This window comes from Podarcis liolepis (genome assembly GCF_965112155.1).
Source record: "Podarcis liolepis genome assembly, chromosome: 9".
Taxonomy (NCBI): Eukaryota; Metazoa; Chordata; class Lepidosauria; order Squamata; family Lacertidae; genus Podarcis; species Podarcis liolepis.
In genome coordinates this window covers 38839046-38859020 of record NC_139564.1, presented here as the reverse complement: position 1 = coordinate 38859020, position 19975 = coordinate 38839046, and the positions used below count along the sequence as shown (strand labels likewise).

The window sequence follows — 19975 nt, the reverse complement described above, 5'->3', positions numbered from 1 at the left end:
AACCTTTCACTCCACCTCCTCCTCAGAGGAGGATGGATTTGTGAGTTTTCAGGAGGCAGCTTCTCCTCCTCCCTCACCACCCGCTAGATTGGAAGCTACCTTACCACAACTGCCTCCCCCAGTATCCACAAGAGTGTTCATTTAATCACCTGAAATTACACCACAAATCAAGGAAGTTCTGATAGGGTCACTAGCAACTGATGTCAATCCACCCCAACACCTCTACAAGGCACTGTAAGATTGATCTGTATTACTCATTTGGTCCCAGGATCCTACAGCAGGCCCTCCAATGCTAGCTCAAGTTGTACTTTGGACCTGCCCTAATTGGGTAAGCTCTGATGCATCATAATCCAGTGGCCCCATGATGCCAGTAGGTGATAGTACAATTGGCACTCTCCTGAAGTGTAGATCTATACAGTGTCATTGGGTCACTGGAACCATTCCCTAACATGGACTGCAACGTGCCTCTAATTTTCTTACATGTTCTACGCCCTGTTGGCAATTATTTAAGTTACCGTATTTTTCGCCCTATAGGACGCACCGGCCCATAGGACACACCTAGATTTGGGGGGGGAATAAAGGGAAAAAAATTATTTCCCCCCCAGGGGCGGGGCTGGGGTGGGGGAAGCCCGAGCTTCCCCCTCCCCCAGCCCCCAGAACGGGACCCAGAGCCATGCCGAAGCTGCGTGCAGCTTTGGCATCGCTCTGGGAACTTGCGGGGCTGGGGGAAGCCCTCCACCAGCCTCCAAACCAGGTCGGGAGACAGCGGGATGGCGCGCTGCGCCTCCCCGCTGTCCCCCGAGCTTGCGGGGCTGGCGACGGGGAGGAGCAGGCTTCTCCTCCCCCCCCCGCCAGCCTTCTAACCAAGTCGGGGGACAGCAGGATGGCAGCGTTCCGCCTCCCTGCTGTCCCCCGAGCTTGTGGGGCTGGTGGTGGGGCTCTCCTGAAGCCTGGAGAGCGAGAGGGGTCGGTGCGCACCGACCCCTCTCGCTCTCTAGGCTTCAGCAAAAGCCTGCATTCGCCCCATAGGACGCACACACATTTCCCCTTCATTTTTGGAGGGGGGAAAGTGCGTCCTATAGGGTGAAAAATACGGTAAATATTTAAGGGGAAAGTGGGCATCTGTTATTTCTTTACTACTTGCGGCTCTGATTACTATTTGAGCTTGGTGAGTCTGCAAAACTGATTGGGAACAGCCCACTTTTCCAAAGAGTGTTTGTTCCTGCCTCATGATCATGATAGAGTCAGTCTAGAGACCCCCATGATGCTGTAGAGATCTACACTTCAAGAAAGTACCAGTTGTACTTTCTCTAAATCTCCCAAATTCAATAGTAGCCCCACTAAGCCTACTAGGAAAAACAGTTGAGCATCTTATAACGTCAAGAAAGGGCAAAAAACAATTAGCATGATGCTAGATTTGTTGCTCATAGAAAGCTAAGGGACTCATCTCCCACACTTCTCAAAAGTGTGGCAGTTTTCAGTCACAGACTCCTGAGTTGTTGTTGGTCTGCAATGCTGATCATCTCCGGCCAGTCTGGCCATTGATTAGGGATGATGGATCAGTAGTTCAACAACATTTGAGGACTCAAGGTTGAAGAAGGTCAGTGTAGGTGGTGTGCTACACTTTAGGTCAGGGGTCAGCAACCTTTTTCAACTGTGGGCTGGTCCACCATCCCTCAGACCATGTGGTGGGCCGGACTATATGGGGAGGGGGGAATGAACGAATTCCTATGCCCCACAAATAACCCAGAGATGCATTTTAAATAAAAGCACACATTCTACTCATGTAGAAACACCAGGCAGGCTCCACAAATAACCTAGAGATTAATTTTAAATAAAAGGACACATTCTACTCATGTAAAAACATGCTGATTCCTGGACTGCCCGCGGGCTGGATTTAGAAGGCGATTGGGCCCCATCTGGCCCACGGGCCTTAGGTTGCCTACTTCTGCTTTAGGTGGTCCACTATGAAATAATCATATTGTACAAGGATTGCTATGAATGTTGCAACATAATATTGATAGAAATGTCACTGTTCAAATTACTTTAATCAGTATATGTTGATCATACCCTGTAATCGGGACACCTTTATGGAAGGGGATTGGAAGCTGTGCAGACTTGCAAGGATTAATTGTAGAGGCTGGACGATATTATGAAAAGCACTAGTGTAATAATACTTAGCTGTTTGTTTGCTGTGATTTGTTGCTTACTCTTACAGCTTCACACATGTATTTCATTTAAAAGTCTAGGAACATTATTCTCTATAAGCTGGGTGCCAGTTTAGATGAAAACCATCCCTCTTATGCCAAGTTATAGTCTCTGGGTTGATACTTCAACCAGGAGTAAATTTTAAAGGTGCGTGATGCTTAAAATGCGCACTGATGGCCTGAAAATATTGTAGCAGAAGATCGGGTTTCATACCAATAATTTTGTCATTCGTGTTTATAGTGGCATGTTGTTATTAAGGTGGACTGCGTATGTACAATAAGCATATGTAACCATTAAAGTTCATATTTCAGATAAATACAGTCAAGGAAATATGCTGCATACCTAATGGATTAATGGTGTATTGTTCTTTTCCCTGATGTTAACTTCCTTTTTAGGAGTATGACTCTGATTAAAATCTAATTGACCAAGTTCTTCTAATATCTGAATTCACTGTAAAGAGAGCATTACTCTCACCATTATGTTACTGACTACCAATTGTGAAATCTACGTTAAGCAGCAATGATGCAAGTGAAGCAGCTAAACTTATAGTCCTGGACTGCTTGTTTATATGCTTGGGGGTTGCTCCAAATGGAATATTTTGGGTCCCCCCCCCTAATATATTCTCCTTAAAACTCATTACTTTTTTTTCATCTTAGTAAACTATTTGTTTCTTAAACCTGTGTGGTCTCAGCTTAATGTAAACACCCTTACACTTAGAGCTTTAAATTTTACACTACCTAATGAGGATTGAGGAAAACCCGAGGAAGGTTATTTAAGCTGACTGGTGAAAGTGTAGGTTTGTAGAAAATTCACTCCTTTTATCTGGTGGCAACAAGAACCTCAAATGGGGAAAAGGAGGGTGCAGACAGAGAGGTACACTCTCTTATGACCATGTCTACCTTTACTGGGAGGCACAGGATTCATGTGTTTGAGACATGGCCCATCACAGTGGATAGAATCATAGAATCATAGAGTTGGAATAGACCACAAGGGCCATCGAGTCCAACCCCCTCCCAATTTAGAACTCATCCCCATGCTCATAGCAAAACAGTTGCCTCAGAACTTAATGGAGCAACAGACATATATGATTGCTTGTGAGCATTGACTGAATCCATGTTTTTCTTGGCCATACTTCTAATTTGTGTATGACATTGCCAATTAGAGCAACGTGGGCTAGGAAGAATAGATGCTAATTGGTGATACATATCTCATGAAGAGAATGCTTGTAGTAGTCATTCTTCCTGCTTGAGGAGAGAGAAGGTTTACCTGCTTGTGAGAAGAGGAGGAAGTTGTTTTGCTTGCTTTTTATTAATTGCTTGCTATTAATGTTGTGACTTTAGTCATGCTGGCCACATGACCCAGAAGCTGTCTGCGGACAAACGCTGGCCCCCTCGGCCTATAGAGTAAGATGAGCGCGCAACCCCAGAGTCGGTCACAACTGGACCTAATGGTCAGGGGTCCCTTTACCTTTACCTAATGTTGTGACTTGGTTTTAAATTCTGAGTATAGAGGCTATGTCTTGGTGCAAATTAATAGATTTTAGCATTGAATTCCGAATTCAAACATTTAAATTAAGCTTTGTTACCCAGTTGGTCTATATGGCATAAACACTGCAACTTGTGATAGATTTCGGTTATCTGACTTTGCACTATTCTTGTGAAGGATCTCTGGTTTATTCAATGCACAGAATAGATAATGTTAAGGAAATTGACTGAACATTTATAGCAAATGAGGTGGAAGTCTGTAAAATCCATGCATCACTTGATCATAATTTTCCAAGTACATAATGAGTGGCCTGAGGGGACGGCTGTGAGGAAAGGGACCGTGTTCTGATTGAGGCAATTGAACAGTACTACTGAGAATCTGAGTTACAACTCTGCCCTTGGTGCATGATTGCTGTGTGATAATAGGGCAAGACATACAATCCAAACTTTTAACAGATGTCTTATAATTGTGCCTATTTTCATGGGGAGCCAACATTCGGCGTCTGTACTTTGTGCAGGTTGCCGCAATAACTATAGCTGACATCCAGTAGAAATGTGCTGTTTCACTTTAAAATAATAAGTTCCCTTTTTTACAGTGGGATGTGGTTATAACTTGTACCCATATTCTTAGATGCTCAAATAATATATATATGAAAATCTTCCATAAAAATTGTCCCATTGCCTCAATTTAGTGCTAGAAGAGGTAAATCCTCTTCTTTGAGCACCAGGCAGCATTCCCAAGGTTTTATTGATTTCATTCAAGTCAAGTTTCCCATAATTTCCCAGAAGGAGGGCTTCTTCTAGGTTTTAACTTAAGAGTGTATTTACAGAAAGCAGAGCAACTCTCTTCACCTGGGTTGGTGCTGCTTCCACTTGATTTGGAATACAGTCTTACGAACTGGATGGTGACTGGAAACAGGGGTTTTTGTAGATACCGTCAGAGGCTTGTTTATCTGTTTTTATTTTACTTTCTAGCATTTCCTTTTCTTTGTAAGAGGCTGGATTGAGGACACATGAAAAGGTGTGTTTTGAATAAGCCCTGAAAGTTGTTCCCCATGGGGCGTGTTGCTTCTCTTTCACTCCAGGTGATGCAAGTAAAATTGCTTTCAGATTCCTTAAGTATATGCATTTAGAGCAACCTTGCCATCTTTGATGGTTATTGCAGAGAGCAGAGCAGAGCTCCTGAAGGAGATTTTTTTTTTTTTGCAACAAACAACCCACAATACTTAAGTATTGCTTGGAAGCATCAGCCATTGCAGCATGTGTGTCCATCACCAATTTGTTCTTTGTCATTACTGAGTACCTACAGCAGAGGCAGCTAACTGATGGTCCTTTCAATATACTGCATATGTGGTCACTGCATATGCCCCCTGTTTTTGTGGCCACCAAGCCCCCATTTGCCATTAAAATAAATATTATAAGAAGAATGCCATGATGTCAATGTTTCTGTGCACCTCAAACCCTTATTTTTTTTAAAAAAAACCCCTAAACCATAGGGTTGTTGTGCTGAGAGGAAAACATGGCGTGCCCCACACCAATGCATGCTACCCTGACCTCAGGTGCTCCACCAGATGACACCATCTCTCCTGTTCTGAAAGAGGTTCTGGAGTTGTGCTCCCTCACCTTTCTCTCCACTGATCTATGGTGTATGTCCGCTTATAAAGGATACATTTGTGTATGGATTTGTGGATTATGTGTTGTAATTCCTTAAGGAAAAGTCTAATACTTAGGAAGTAGACATGAATAATGGATAGCTTCTAAGGGGTTCACATGCTATAAAGAACAATGACTCATATTCAAATGCAGGAAGTTGTTTACTCTTATATATGAATGCATATATAAAAGAAGTCCCTCTGTCTCACACACGTGTACGTTACTGAAATCTTCACATAATTATAAATCAGATTTTAATTGGGCGAGATCTTCAAATCCATGGCACCTCTAAAAGTGTAGAGTTTCATAGCTCAGCCACAAATTGTTGTCACACATTATGCTCCTGCATCGTAATAAAGCTGACTCCGTACTTGGTGGGGAGATGGCAAACTGAAGAGTCAGATAAATGTATATACATGTATTTGTTTATTCATAGATGTTTTTACACCACTCTCCAGCTAAACTGCTTTTCAGCTAAAAAGGCTCCCAGAAAAGCTTAGAGATTAAAAAAAGCAAGTCAGTCTCTTCCCTCGGGCTACCAATCTAAAAACACAACACAAAAAGGGGGGAAAGGAATGGAGGAGGAGGAAGGAAAAAACAAACAACTCAGGCGCCAGTTCCTAACACACAGTTCTTATAGCAACCAGCTATGTGACAAATGAGGGAGAAGACCTGAAATTTCTGTTCTCTCAGAGGAGCGGATACAATAGCCCTGCTTCCCTCCTTGCCCTGTGTTGCAGCCTGATGGAATGGCTGCTGCCAGATGACTATGTAATATAATAATAATAATTGGTATCTGAAGAAGTGTGCATGCACACGAAAGCTCATACCAAGAACTAACTTATTTGGTCTTTAAGGTGCTACTGGAAGGAATTTTTAATATGTAATATAAGGAGTGGATACAGCCCTCTCCCGAAGAAAGCGTGTTCTCCTTCATGGAGAGCACGTGTTGCGGTGGGGGCTGCCAGGACACTCCAAAGTTGGGGGGCGGGCTAATTGATTGTTGGCCACTGATACGATTGGGGCTTCCCTTGTTGTTGGGAAGAAGTTAATGTTGCCATTTTTTGATTGACAGCCAGAAATAGTAAAACTCCTTGCACGAGGCTAGAGCTTCCTCTTTTCGCCCGTGCATCAGATTGCCCGTCCCTCCCTCCCTAGAATAGGGTTGTTCGCTTTGACCTTGCTATGCCTGTCATGGGGTCGTCTGCTTTGGAGCAGGGGCCTGGTAGGAATTTTGTCCATCTGGCTGATTGGCTGGGGCCATTTGGTTTTTGCCTACTGCGTAGCAAATCGTCACAACTTGTAAGGTTCGCGGTTAGGCATTGGTTTATGGTTTGGTTGGTTGAGGGGCATGGATTGGCTGTGCCTGCCCCTCTAATGCTGCTGCTGCAAGGGATTCCGTTAAAGGAATTGGGGGCTAACTATTGCTTGTCCACTCTGTCAAGGGGGCTCGGGCCATAGCAATGAGCTCCTGGTTGCACTTGGGGTGAGGGCGGGTTCCCTGCTCCGCGTAACCCCCAAGTGTATTCCCCCATTCTGACTTCCGCATCGTGCGGAATGTCAGACTGTCCCCCATGGTGGGGGCAGATAGTCGCAACCAATGCCTACGCAACCACTCACAAATTTGTATTTTAATAAAGTTGTGGCCAAAATTATGCCAAAAATCTTAAACAAAAACTTCATTGTGATGTGTGAGTTATTGGGGTGGACCTGGGGACCTCGACACGCAACAGCTGTGGAAAGGAAACCTAGGCTCTGGAAAAAGGAATAGTCATCAAAAAACTGGAATATTAATGAGAAGGTTATGTACCATTTTTTTCATCTGATGCAAGTAATGGATGTGATTATCAAATATTTGTGTAATTAGTATGCTATGTGAAAAAAATGTATATTCTAAGGTTGTGTTTGCTTCCCAGCAAATTTCTTCAATGGGTGTACCAAGTACATAGCTGTCAACGGTTCCCTTTTTTAAAGGGAAATTCCCTTATTCCGAATAGGATTCCTCTCAAGAAAAGGGAAAAGTTGACAGCTATGACCAAGTAGCTTGACTACTTGTTTGCAGAGGGTGTTTGCAGTACACAGGCACAACTTATAACAGACTCACAGATTTAAAAATGCCTTATGCATATAAAATGAATGCACAAAGAATTAATCGCTACAACATGAAGTCATTGTTTTTGAACTAGCCGTACAATTGTGGATGGGGATTGTATTAGGGCTTGAAAAAGGAAAGTGTGGCCCCAGCCTGTGCTTTGGGGGGAAAGCCCACTGTCTGAGTGACTTCTTCCTGTTCTAAAACAAACCTTTTGACATTCTTCCCTTCACCCCCAAAATCAGTAAGAATAAATGGACAGTTCTCCCCATGGAATGATGCAGGAAGTGGAGTCCCCAGGGATCTTTACTGTGCTCTATAATTTGTTCATGAGTTATCTAGAGTTAGGGGTGAGCAGTCAGGTAGCAAAGTTCTGGGTGGTTAAAAGAACATGGGATTATGAGGTGCTTCTCTCCACACTGAGCGAATGGGCAGTAAAATGGGAAATGCAATTCAGTATAAGCAAGTGTAAAGTGATGCAAATTAGGGCAAAATAATCCTAAAATATGATGCGGGTGGCGCTGTGGTCTAAACCACACAGACTAGGGCTTGCCAATCAGAAGGTCGGCGGTTTGAATCCCCATGACAGGGTGAGCTCCCGTTGCTTGGTCCCAGCTCCTGCCAACCTAGCAGTTTGAAAGCATGTCAAGTGCAAGTAGATAAATAGGTACTGCTCTGGCGGGAAGGTAAATGGTGTTTCCGTGCGCTGCTCTGGTTCGCCAGAAGTGGCTTAGTCATGCTGGCCACATGACCCAGAAGCTGTCTGCGGACAAGCGCTGGCTCCCTTGGCCAGTAAAGCGAGATGAGTGCCACAACCCCAGAGTCGTCTGTGACTGGACTTAACAGTCAGGGGTCCCTTTACCTTTTAATCCTAAAATATATTATGGAGCTGGAATATGTTCAGAAATGGACAACTAAAAAGAACAAGGGGTGGAGCAAGTGCCCTTTGACGAAAGATTACAACATTTGGGGCTTTTAATTTAGGAAAAACCAAATGAATAAGTTGGGGAGTCATTCTGTGGTACGGAGAAAGTGGATATGTTTCTCTCTCTCTTTCATAATGCTAGAATTCAGGGCAATTCAAAGAAGGTAAACATTGGAACATTCCGGACAGAAAAAAGAAGGTACTTCTTCAGGCAAGACAAGTAGTAATGACCATCAACTTGGATGGCTATGAAAGAGGACCAAGGCTATCAATAGTGTCTAGCCACTGTAGCTATCTTCTAGCCACTGTGGGAGGCTTTATGCCTCTGAATACCAATTCCTGGGAATCCCAAGCAAGTCCCTGCTTGTGGGATTCCAATTGATGCCTTGTTGGCCACTGTGAGAACAGGATGCTGGACTAGATGGCCCTTTCACCTGATCCAGCTGCAGGACTTTTCTTCATTATCACAGCTGCATAGATGATTCAGATTGAATAGTCTTGCACTACACGTGTATGGTTGCTGCACACAGAAGGGACTTAAAGTACAAGCAATGTACTGGTAAATTTTTTATAATTAGGCTGCTTAAATTTTCACCACAGAATCTTCCAGAACTAGTGTGTCAAATCTGTTGCGCCAAAAAGGGGATGACTCTGTCTTCCGTGTTCATTATGATAGTAATTTTGATTACACGTGTTCTTGCTTACAAGATGCGTGAAGTTTGAAGTTTGATGCTGAGTATTTATACCCATGGGGATGGAAGTTAAATGAAGTTTAAAAGGTGAAAACAAAAGACATGAATAGCTGGGTTGTGAATCACCTTTTTCCAGGATTGATGGCAAATCATCCAAAGAGTTGGAAGCTGTAGGTAGCACTAAGAAGTGATCTGTCTTTTCTTCTTGCTAGGCATGTACTCTAGTAAATCTTTCTAGAGAACCAGTCAGGCCTTATTTATCTTTGTTTTCACGTCACTTGAAAAGATACTGCAGATTCAGTATTTTGCAAATAAGGTCTATACGTAATGGCTTAAATAAAGTTAAGTTTGCTTAAATTCATTGAAATCAATGGGATTAAGCCTGCCTAACTGTTCATTGGATTGAGGCCAAATGTGCTTACCCTGGTACCTATTAATAAATACTGTGTTGACTACCTGAAAGGTTCTATGTAAATTAGTTTGACAGCATGGAAAATTATTTTTCTCATAATTATATGTTGGTTCTGCATTCAACTGCATAGTCTCTAAAGGCTTCAGTAAAAGAATTGTGTGAAGCTTACAAAATGTTTTACACCATGAAGCACTCTATTTCCATTAAGATGGCCTAGAGATGGGTAGCCTCTACTTTATTTATGGCCACTGCTTGATAAATGGCTGAGGTTTTAGTTAGTATTCTCCATCTCTATCTGCATGAAAGCACAACACATTTCAGTTCACGAGATAGAAGAGAATGCTTTATCTCATGATGCCCTCTAATACCTCGATGTTATTTCATCTAGATTTATGTTCAAAGTAAAGCCTTATTGGAACTTGAGCACTTTTATCTTTCAATTTAAAATCAAGTGCATAATACATTGCTAACGGAGGGCAGGCAGACCATTTATTTCTCTTGTAGTTAAGATCCAGATGGAATTTTATTTTGTTTTCAGTTGCTGAAATCAGTGGGGGGAAAGGAAAGATGCTTAGACTTTAAAATTCCAAAAACCTTCATAGTATATTGCTTCAAACTTATAAAAGACAGCCTTGTGGGTTGTTGTTTTCTTTTTGCTGTTGAACTTAACAGATATAAAAAAACAGTTGTCCAAACCTTTAAATATAAGCATTCATCATTAAAATACACAATAAACAAATACATTAATTTAATGAGGGGACTTGTGTTGAGAGATCAAAGGAATGCCTGTGTAAATAAGTGTGTCTTCAAAAGGTGTTACCATAACACAATTTTACAAGTGTAAATGACTATGAAATCCCCCTACCATTCACCTTGCAATAGTGCAGTTTGGAAGTACAGGAATCTGATTTGGGCAAAACAAATTCAGTCAAAACCATGATTATGGCAGTGCTCAAATATTTCTGTAATTTTAGCAGCTGTTTGTCTTGGAAATTAATTACAATTAAAGTGTGGTTCTCCATAGACAAGAATTTGTTCCACAAATAATCATTTCTTCTAACATGATGACATTTTGTGATTGATTTTAGTAGTACCAGGCTGAATAGCAGCTTTGCCATCTAACTTCTGGAATTAACACTTTTGATAATTCATACAATTCATAATTCATATAGCATTTAGTATTCATTGCAAAAGGGTTTTTTTTTTGTTCTTACCAAAACCAAATCAGTTGCCTGCCTCTCTGGTCACATTCTGTCAAGGTGTTCTTTGCTTATGTCCAAGCTGGATATTGGGGTGATATAAAACATGCATTGTGGGATACATAGTGCTGCTGATGTATTTGGATGAGTGGGTCATTTAAAGCACAACATCCATAGGAAGGAAATGACCTCCTCTCTTCTTCACCATTTATTCTTGCTTGGGCTCAAAATAACACCCACTGGGAGAAAAATGTCTGGGGAAAAAGATCCCCACACAGGAGACACAAAGCAAAGAAGGGACAAGAGTAGAGAAGGTTCAAGGGCAAGAGGAAAAGGAAAAGGGACTACAAGGACTATGCTAGCTTCTCCTTTTGCAGCTCTACCAGAGGAATCCTCTGTTTCATCCATGAAACAGACAGGCACCCTGCCCCTGGGTGAGGTCAGTCCCATCCACCAAGATGTGAGACATCAACTTTCCATCAGCCCTGGGCTTCATACCCAGCTAGGGTGCCAGGACACATGCAATAGCTTGGGCTCTTCAGATATGGACAGCAATAGGGAGGAAGCATGGAGCAGCCTACCTGCTGGTACACGTGGGATTGATTCACCCGGGAGCTTTCATTGACATACTGACTTTGCGGCTGATTTGGATGATCCATCCACAATCTCCCTAATTTTTCTTTGGGGGGGGGGTGATAGGCAGAACCACCTTCACATTGGGTCCTCACCTAGTCTATGTATGTGTGAGGAGAGGAGATGGCTGGAGCCTGGAGCAGCAAACACTCCCAAACTGCTCAATGACTGTTTAAAGAAGATAGTCCTATCTACATCATTTTTGGCAGACTTTTTGTTTGGCTTGCATCCACCTTAATGCTAGGAGTATGGCAGCAAACACCCTGGAAGGGTGGAATATTTGGCTAAGGAACTGAGGGGTGAGCCTAGTGTCCCAGGCCAGGTTGAGCAGCTCCAAGTTTGACGTGGGGTAGCTGTTTGGGGAGCCTTTGGAGGTGATATTGGTGGAGACCAAGGTCAAGAAGAAGGCCTTCCCCATGGCTAAGAAGGGTGAGATGAGACATCCTAAGGGCTTGGGGAAGAACATGTCTATGTGCACCATATTGAGGTGCCTTACAGAGTATAGTGGTTGGACAGTGTTCTCGAAGCTACCAGTATGAGTTTGACCAAACTGCGGGAGGCAGTGGAAGATAGGAGTGCCTGGCGTGCTCTGGTACATGGGGTCACGAAGAGTCGGACACGACTAAACAACAACAAACAGAGTATAGGCTTACAAGGCACTGGAGAAGTCACCCCGAGTGAGCAGCACCACCCACTCTCTTTGGCATTCAGCTGTTTAGGTGGCCCTTAGGGAAAGCTGCATATTCCTAGATATATGCAAGGCTCCAATGTGGGCATCAGTCTGCACATTTACAAAGCGCTATAAAATCAGTGTGTCTGCCTAAGTGAATGCAGATCCTGAGTTAAGACATCTCTCATTCTAAGGATTGTTTCCGTGAGTTGGTACTGCTCACCTACCTCCTGAAGGTACATAATCTTATCTGGGATTCCCTGTCAGTTAGAAAACAGAAATTCTTGCTGTAAATTGGGATTCTGGAGGGCATTCCTCCCTGCCCTGGGTCCCAGGGACTTTAGGGTGGGATAGTTCCTTACAGCTTCTGCTGCTGCACATGTAGAAGAGGTCCTTTGAGCATCTTGTAGTTTCTGTTCCAATTCCTAACCCCACTTTGGCCATCCTTTCTTGGTCTCAGCTCCCAAACTGGGGGATGGTCCTTTCCCCCCCCCCCCAAATGAGGCTGTTCTAGCCAAAGTAGGTGTCCAGGGGGTGCTTTCTCACCCACCCCCAAATTGTGTCCTGTCTCTGGGTTGTGTTTTGACAGTGCCTTCCATCTCCAGAGGGGGCAGCATCACAAAGGTGCTTCATGTTCTCTGCCACCCCTTGAGAACAGCAATTCACAGTGAGAATTCCCATTTTCTCCATTTGAGCTTTGAAGGGATTATGTTTTGCAGTCAATTGGCACAAACTCCTCCTCCTCCTCCTCCTCCTCCTCCTCCTCCTCCTCCTCTTCTTCTTCACTCCACCCATCTGACTGGGTTTCCCCAGCCACTCTGGGTGGCTTACAGTACTTATAAAAACATAGTAAAAACATTGTAGTTTAGTACACATGTTCTACTACTCTAGCATCTCGTCATCCTCTTAGGCACTTCTGATACTTTCAGATATGCCTAAGGTAACATTTTGAGAAGGTTTATTGGATGATAATCATAACTGAATCTGTTACGAGAATAATTAATAGTCTCAACTTCTAGAGCTGTCAGTCAGACACTTTCTTCAGCAGCACAAAACTCACACTCATGACCAGGCATAAGCAAACATTTTACCTGCATGATGTATTTAACCTCCAGCCCAGGAAACACGAGATGTTTTTCTTTTGAACAGGCATCTTGTGAAATGAGCTCCAGACTAGTCTCCTGTTTTCATTACAGCATGTGGTTTATTAAGGCTACTGCACTGTACTTTCTGTCTGGTTTTCTGTTTTGCAAAATTGCGCTTCACACAGATAGAGTTTTACCTTTTACAACAGTTCTAGCTTAGGCATTGCAGCCGCAATATGTTTTTGGATTGTACTGACTTCTGTGAAATACTAGCTTTGGTTTGGTCACTCCTCATAAAAGTCATACAATTTTGGGTTGTTCTCAGAAGTTTTGCATGGTTCAAAGTAAACAGCAGCCTAATCTATGCACTTCATGACTAGTCTGCATTTTTTTGTTGCCCATTCTCATAAATACCTTTTCTCCCTACACAACTGTAGCCATTGTCCCTTTCCTGTACTTTTATAAGTAAAGGCAATTCCATAAGAAACTAATATTGTGATGCTCTACCACTTAGTCACTGATAGTTGCAGTTTCTATATCCTTGTTCACCCACACTGTATAAGTGTTGTTGTTGTAAAAGAAGAGTGTGTCTTCCTGTGAAAGAGAAGAATTATTGATAATTCCTAAATCTGAAACCTGAATCTATGCAAATCAGAAATAAATATATTGTAGTGCCCCATCTCTAGGACACTCTACCCAACAAGGAATCTGGTTCCAACTCCTGTGTCGTTTTGGTGTAAGAAAAGGGCCTTTTTTAAAATTTCCAAGGCCTTCTAAATATTGCTTGACTTTGTTTTGACTCTGTTTCTGTGGTGTTTTTATACTGTTTTAATATATTTTAATTTGTTGCCAAAATGTTGCGGTGTGCTTGTTCTATTGATCTGAATTATTTATGAGCACCGTGAGAGTGGTAAAATTGAATGTATTGGGGTATGAATACATAAGTAAATATAAAATATTGGCTAAGCATAGAAGTGATGAACCAATTCGCTTGCTACCTCCTCTTTTATTTCCCTAGCTCCCCAATCTGTTATGGATAGTACCCAACCCCTTTCCATCTCTGGCAAGTGTCTGTCCACTACTTTCCTTCCAGATTAAAAATCCTTTCTCTTCCTAGAAGTGACTGACTCCCATTTACTTGCCAATGCAAGCTCTTGCATCTCATGCTGGTTTGTACTTTCTGTTTTATCGAGCAATGTGTTGGTCCTGAACATTTAGCTGCAAGCAAAGATAGAAGGCATAGATATGAGAGACAGGTAAAGTGGAGTTGTGCTGATGCTGTCTGTTGCCTGACCATCATTTCATAGCAAGCAGTCCTTCACAATATCTTTTTCATTCTGAATATCTAATCTAACCTTTTTGTAAAACTTAATAGCTCTGTTAGAAAAACATATAATCACAGATCTAGCACAACAGAGGAAAGCACTCATATATTTTAGCTGTTTTTATTTTTATGCACAATCATCAGGTAAACACAAGAGGTTTAATTTTGTCTCATTTACCGTATTTTTCGCTCTATAGGACGCACTTTTCCCCCTCCAAAAATTAAGAGGAAATGTGTGTGCGTCCTATGGAGCGAATGCAGGCTCCTTGGCTTCAGCGATAGCAACGTGAAGCCTCCGAAGTGCAGAGGGAGTGCTCCCTCCGCGCTCCGGAGGCTTCTTGTTGCTTTCGCTGAAGCTTGGAGAGCGAGAGGGGTCGGTGCGCACCGACCCCTCTCGCTCTCCAGGCTTCAAGGATAGCCGCCTGAAGCCTTCGGAGTGCAGCACAAGTTCCCGCTGCACTCCGGAGGCTTCAGGTTCCTTTCACTGAAGCTGGGAGAGCAAGCCTCTCTTGGTTTCAGCAGAGAAGGAGAGCTGCACAGTGCTTCTTCAGCCAAGCGGGAGGAGAAATGGAAGGGGCTCCGTTTCTCCTGCCGCTTCGCTGAAGGGGCGCTGAGCAGAGAGGGTGAGAATTTTTTTTTCTTGTTCTCCCCCTCTAAAACAAGGTGCGTCCTATGGTCGGGTGCGTCCTATAGAGCGAAAAATACGGTAATTGTCCAAATAGAATTGAGGTTGTGTGTCTTCCTGTGGTGGCAAATGCAGTAAAAGGGTATGAAGGCTGTTTCATGAAATACTGTCCAACTTCTGTTGAAACTGATTTGCTTATTTTCATAAGAACACTTGACCTGCTACTGAATTCATGATATTCCCTTTCATGGTTCAACATTTAATAAATCTTATCCAGTGAAAGTGTTTATTTTTAATGTTATACTATTCTAGAAATGATTCTCTGTGTCCAGGGACAGTTTTTCTTCCTGATGCAAATGTCCTAAAACACATCCTGTACCTTAGTGTCATTATACATTAACTAATTAAGGCAAACGTGAGCTATCATCTAATGAGGCAGGATGGGGGGGGACTAAAGATGGTGAATTTCCCAGAAATGTTCATGTCTCGCTGCATGGTTGCATCTACTTTTACTTACTTTTAACATAGCTGCTTCACATGTTGCAATTACAGGCAGAAAAAACAGCATTGTTTAATTTAATCAAAAGTGCAGAAAGATGAATGGATGGCATGAATAATTTACAATCTTTGCATAATACTGCAGTGCAGAGAACTGGAAGGATTGATGGCCAAAGCAGTTAACAAATTTTAGAAGCCTCCATTAGCTTTTCATTGTCATATGTTTGTGGCACTGGATACAATAAGGTTTGCAAGAGATCTCAGTCTAAGGGACTAATTACTTGTGCCGATTGCCATACTGATGAATAGACTCTCATTGTATCATTCCCCTGAAAATGAGGAGCAGTTTGTGATTCACGACTCTATCCTACTTGATATTTGATAGTAATTTTAACAGATAAATGAAGGAAGGCAGAATGATGAAGTGGCTATCCATGCTCCATGACTATCAAATGCATACACATAGCCAGCTGCGTTCTGCCTTTTTTTGTAATCGCTAATGGAGAATTTTAAGTTATTAATCACGCTTTGAGCAAATGTAGCTTTTTCTTAGGCATATAACTGTGCTTTTATAAATTCTGCAGAAAATAAGCTCCTCAATTCTGTGTATGTTTAAAAATAGTAAAAATGCAATGCAGAGCATTCAGTTAAAATGGATTCAGATAATACCTGAATTGAATTTATTAATGAAAATTCACATTTTGCATGTATTATTTTTTGTACAATGCGTTACTATCGAATGTGGACTTTAAAAAGAATTAATGGCTCTAACTGCGTAGTAGGCTTGTAGCTCTTCTTTTAGATAGCTAGATTCACTCTAACAAAAAATATTTTCTCTTTCTGGAGTCTAAATAATAAAAGAAGAGGAATACAGATATTGTGTGTCCAATCATTTGTAATCTATAAATTAATCAGACCTATTAATTTGTCAGAGTTGTCAGATATACAGTGATTATTAGCTCATGAAAAGAAATGAGATTATAGTTTGTAGTGTTGGTTTGCCATTCTTGGAGGAGCCATTCTTTTATAAATAAAATTCTCATTTTGTAATTGGAGCATGCAGATGTTGGCTGTAGATCTCTAGTGTTATTCCTGTAGGCTTTATTACTTTACATATAATACAATGTATTTGCATATATAGGTATGAACATGCACCTGAATTTGCTGTTTTTGCAGTTTTTAATGGTTAATATACAGTTTTACAGCACACTCGCTCATGATCACATAACAAGATAGGAACTGGCATTTATATATAGCCATATTAAAACGATCTATGCATATTTGAATAATACAGTGTGGAAAATAACAAGTGTGATAGAACCTTTTTCTAAATGTAAATTTTAAAAAGTATACCTTCGATATTGTGCACCATAACATGCAGTTCTTAATTAAATGGAAACATGCAGCTACATAAAACAGAAATCCAATCAGATTTGTTTGAAAATAGATTGCTGTTTTACTCTCCTGGAATGGTTTATTTAAAAACAGGAAATGGAAACGAAATGTATTTTCTTGTGTTGTTCTAAGCCTCAGGGGCTAAAAGTAATGAATATTTTAAGAGATTATTTTAATTAAATTCCTGCACATCTAAACAGAGTAATATTTTATTATCACATGCATAATCATGTAACAGAAGTATTCATTAAAGTTAACACTTTCTTGACCAAGAATTTGTGGTATGATTTACTGACCTTGTGCAAAAAGGCACAAATTAGGAAGAAAAATGAAGGGGGACAGACTTTGATTAATATAGGTAATGCTATACCATATTTATAATAGCCTGTTCCCTATTCTGCTTTATAAATGCAGTCACTGAGAAAGGTGCCCTGCTGAGGCTGAAATGAGGCTGAAATCGGAGCACATGCCACTAGAGTGTGGGGAAACTGATCACACTGTCAGCAATTCATTTCAAAATGATGTATTTAGTGCTCATTTCACCTTCCAAGGGGGGGGGGGGGAGGGAAAGGAGTTCCTCAGACTGGAAGGTGATATTGTTATTTTCAAGGACATACCTAAGTTTTAAGATCGCAGAAAAGGGCTTAGGGTGCTTTTTTGAAAAAGAAAAAGAGCAAACAAGGAAAGCTTTATGCAGAAATTCAGTGCTACCATGCTGTTTGATAATTGCTAACATATGTGGTTCCTCTGTTTCATTGTAGTCGTCCTCGTGAGTTCTGGCGCCTTGACTACTGGGAAGATGACTTGCGGCGCCGGCGACGATTTGTGCGTAACCCCCTTGGATCGACACATCCTGAAGCGACGTTAAAAACAGCCATAGACCATGGTCAGTGTAAAATCTGCTTCTTGACAATAGCAGCAGGTACAATGCATGGCAATGGAGCTTCAAGCTCCAGTCATCTGAGAGGAGGTGAAACACTTTCACATTCAGAGGTCCCTTAAGTTTCTTTCCCTGACCTGTGCATTTCAAGACCTAATTATATCTTAATGGCATCTCCCTGTACGAGTCCTTTGCATAGGAGGCTGAACTTAGCAGTGATTTGAGACAAAGGTAGAAGATTCCTTTATTCCCTTGGTATGGTTTTGTGACAAATTACCTTACATGAACTGTAGCAGTATGAGCAAGGCATATTTTCCCTTTGAAAAAAATCCCCACTGATTATTTTAATTAATGTCAGCAGAATATGAAGACTGTGTACAGAGCTTACTATATTTTCAGGAACCCTGTTTAATTCTCCTACATGTTAGCTCATTTTGTCTTAATTGAAGTAATGTAAACCAGAGAACATGTATTCTCCAAATCAGAAATACATTAGAAGAATATATACTATGTTTAAAGGTAATTGTTTATCTGTAATTATTTTAAAACTCAGTATTACCATGTGTTATGCTTTCCTATAAAAATGAGCCAAATCAAACAAATTATACTGAAAATTAGTTTAAAACTGAGATTTAATCTTTCTTATTAGAAATACTTTGGAAGTGAATATTGGAGCAGGGAGCAAGTTACCAAACTCTCATTGAATAGTTCTTTCCCATTTTCCAATTTAACTCACATTTTCTTTTTCTTTTTTTTTAAATGGTAATTTCTATTTGAAATTATGTTAGTGTTGTATGGGTGTCTAGGAAGGCAACATAATTTGGAAAGTTTGTTCTGGGCCAAGCATCTTAACCTCTTGCACTCATGTCTTCAAATATGTCAGCAACTATAATGCCAAATATGATGCAAGTCCTTTGAAATAAATGACCAAACAGGGAAGAGTCAATAATGTGATCTAAACATGATAATGGTCTTAGATCCTGCTAAAGATCCTGCTAAAGAAGAAAGGGAGAAATGAGATGTAGAATTAATTAGGCTTCTTCTGCTTTGAAACTGCTTGTACATTTTGTTCTACTGTACACTAAAGGCTTCAAGAGTGCAAATTGTCTTTGTCTATATATACTTAGTTTTAGTAAAGCTTGATACTTTTCAATTGTAAGCCTACTCATATTTGCAATAATTAACTGCCAACATTTAATTTCAACTTTTCTAATGTGGGTCAGTTGCACACTTTATGAAATAATTTAACCATTCATATTAAAGAACAATTAATATTTTAGTCATTTTTAATATTCATTTGTCTCCTTATTGTTAAAAGCAATGCAGTGTGCAATATTATATTAGTAATAATCCAACTGGATAATACTTCTGAAGAATGCAGAAATGGTTTTTCAGACAGTCTTAAAAACTAAAATTTCACTACTGTTTGTCATAGTCACATGTGACAAACACTCTTACATTGCATACATTGGGAATATGCTAAGTTCTGTAGAATGGTAAAGGTGACAAAAATAATGTACTGTACAATCTGTCATTTCTCACTGTAGTTATTGTAGAAAATGGCCGACCATATGCACCAGTTATAATACAGTCCAATAAGTGAATTGCTTCAAAGGGAGTTGAGTGAGTAGAATAAGTACCAGCCCTGTGATAGGTCTTCTGATCTCAGTTGCCATCATCAAGATTAAACATAGCTTTTTGAATCAGAGAAAGTAAAGAACACTATTAAGGCAACTATTTATTTATTTGGACCTGTCTAATTCTTGGGGCTCAGTGTAAGTAACAACAAGCAAATATTTAAAAAATAAAATAAAATAAAATGAAGCAGCTGAGATCTAACAAACTGCTTAAGTGAGTTCAAGGCTTGTGTGCACTTAGTAGGAAACCCTAATTTCCTTTGTAACAGTAGATCTCAATTCTTTTGAGATTCAAATGAACCATAAACACAAAGAACTGTACATGGTGGCCTGAAAGTCTAAATAATAAGGTTGCCCCATAGTTAAAGAAAGCTTAGTTGCTTCGTTATGAGTTTTAGTTGATTTTATTGATTGAATTATTGATTACATTTGCCTGTGAGTAAAACATTGGGTGGGTTCTAATGCTGCTTGTGAAGTGGGACTTCTCCTTCCCCTGCTCCCAAATCTGTTCTGTAGGGTTGGGGGGACTGTGGAGCAAATTTAGAGGGGCATGTGGGTTCTAG

The 19975-nt window shown here is 40.9% G+C and overlaps 1 protein-coding gene across 1 annotated transcript in view; it reads left to right on the top strand.

Annotated features, from left to right (window-relative positions):
* LRBA (LPS responsive beige-like anchor protein) overlaps window positions 1-19975 on the top strand; it is a 351536-nt gene that overhangs the window by 163334 nt on the left and 168227 nt on the right. The window contains 1 exon segment of the mRNA XM_083520191.1: window positions 17657-17781. Within this exon segment, the coding sequence (XP_083376317.1) occupies window positions 17657-17781 (125 nt within the window).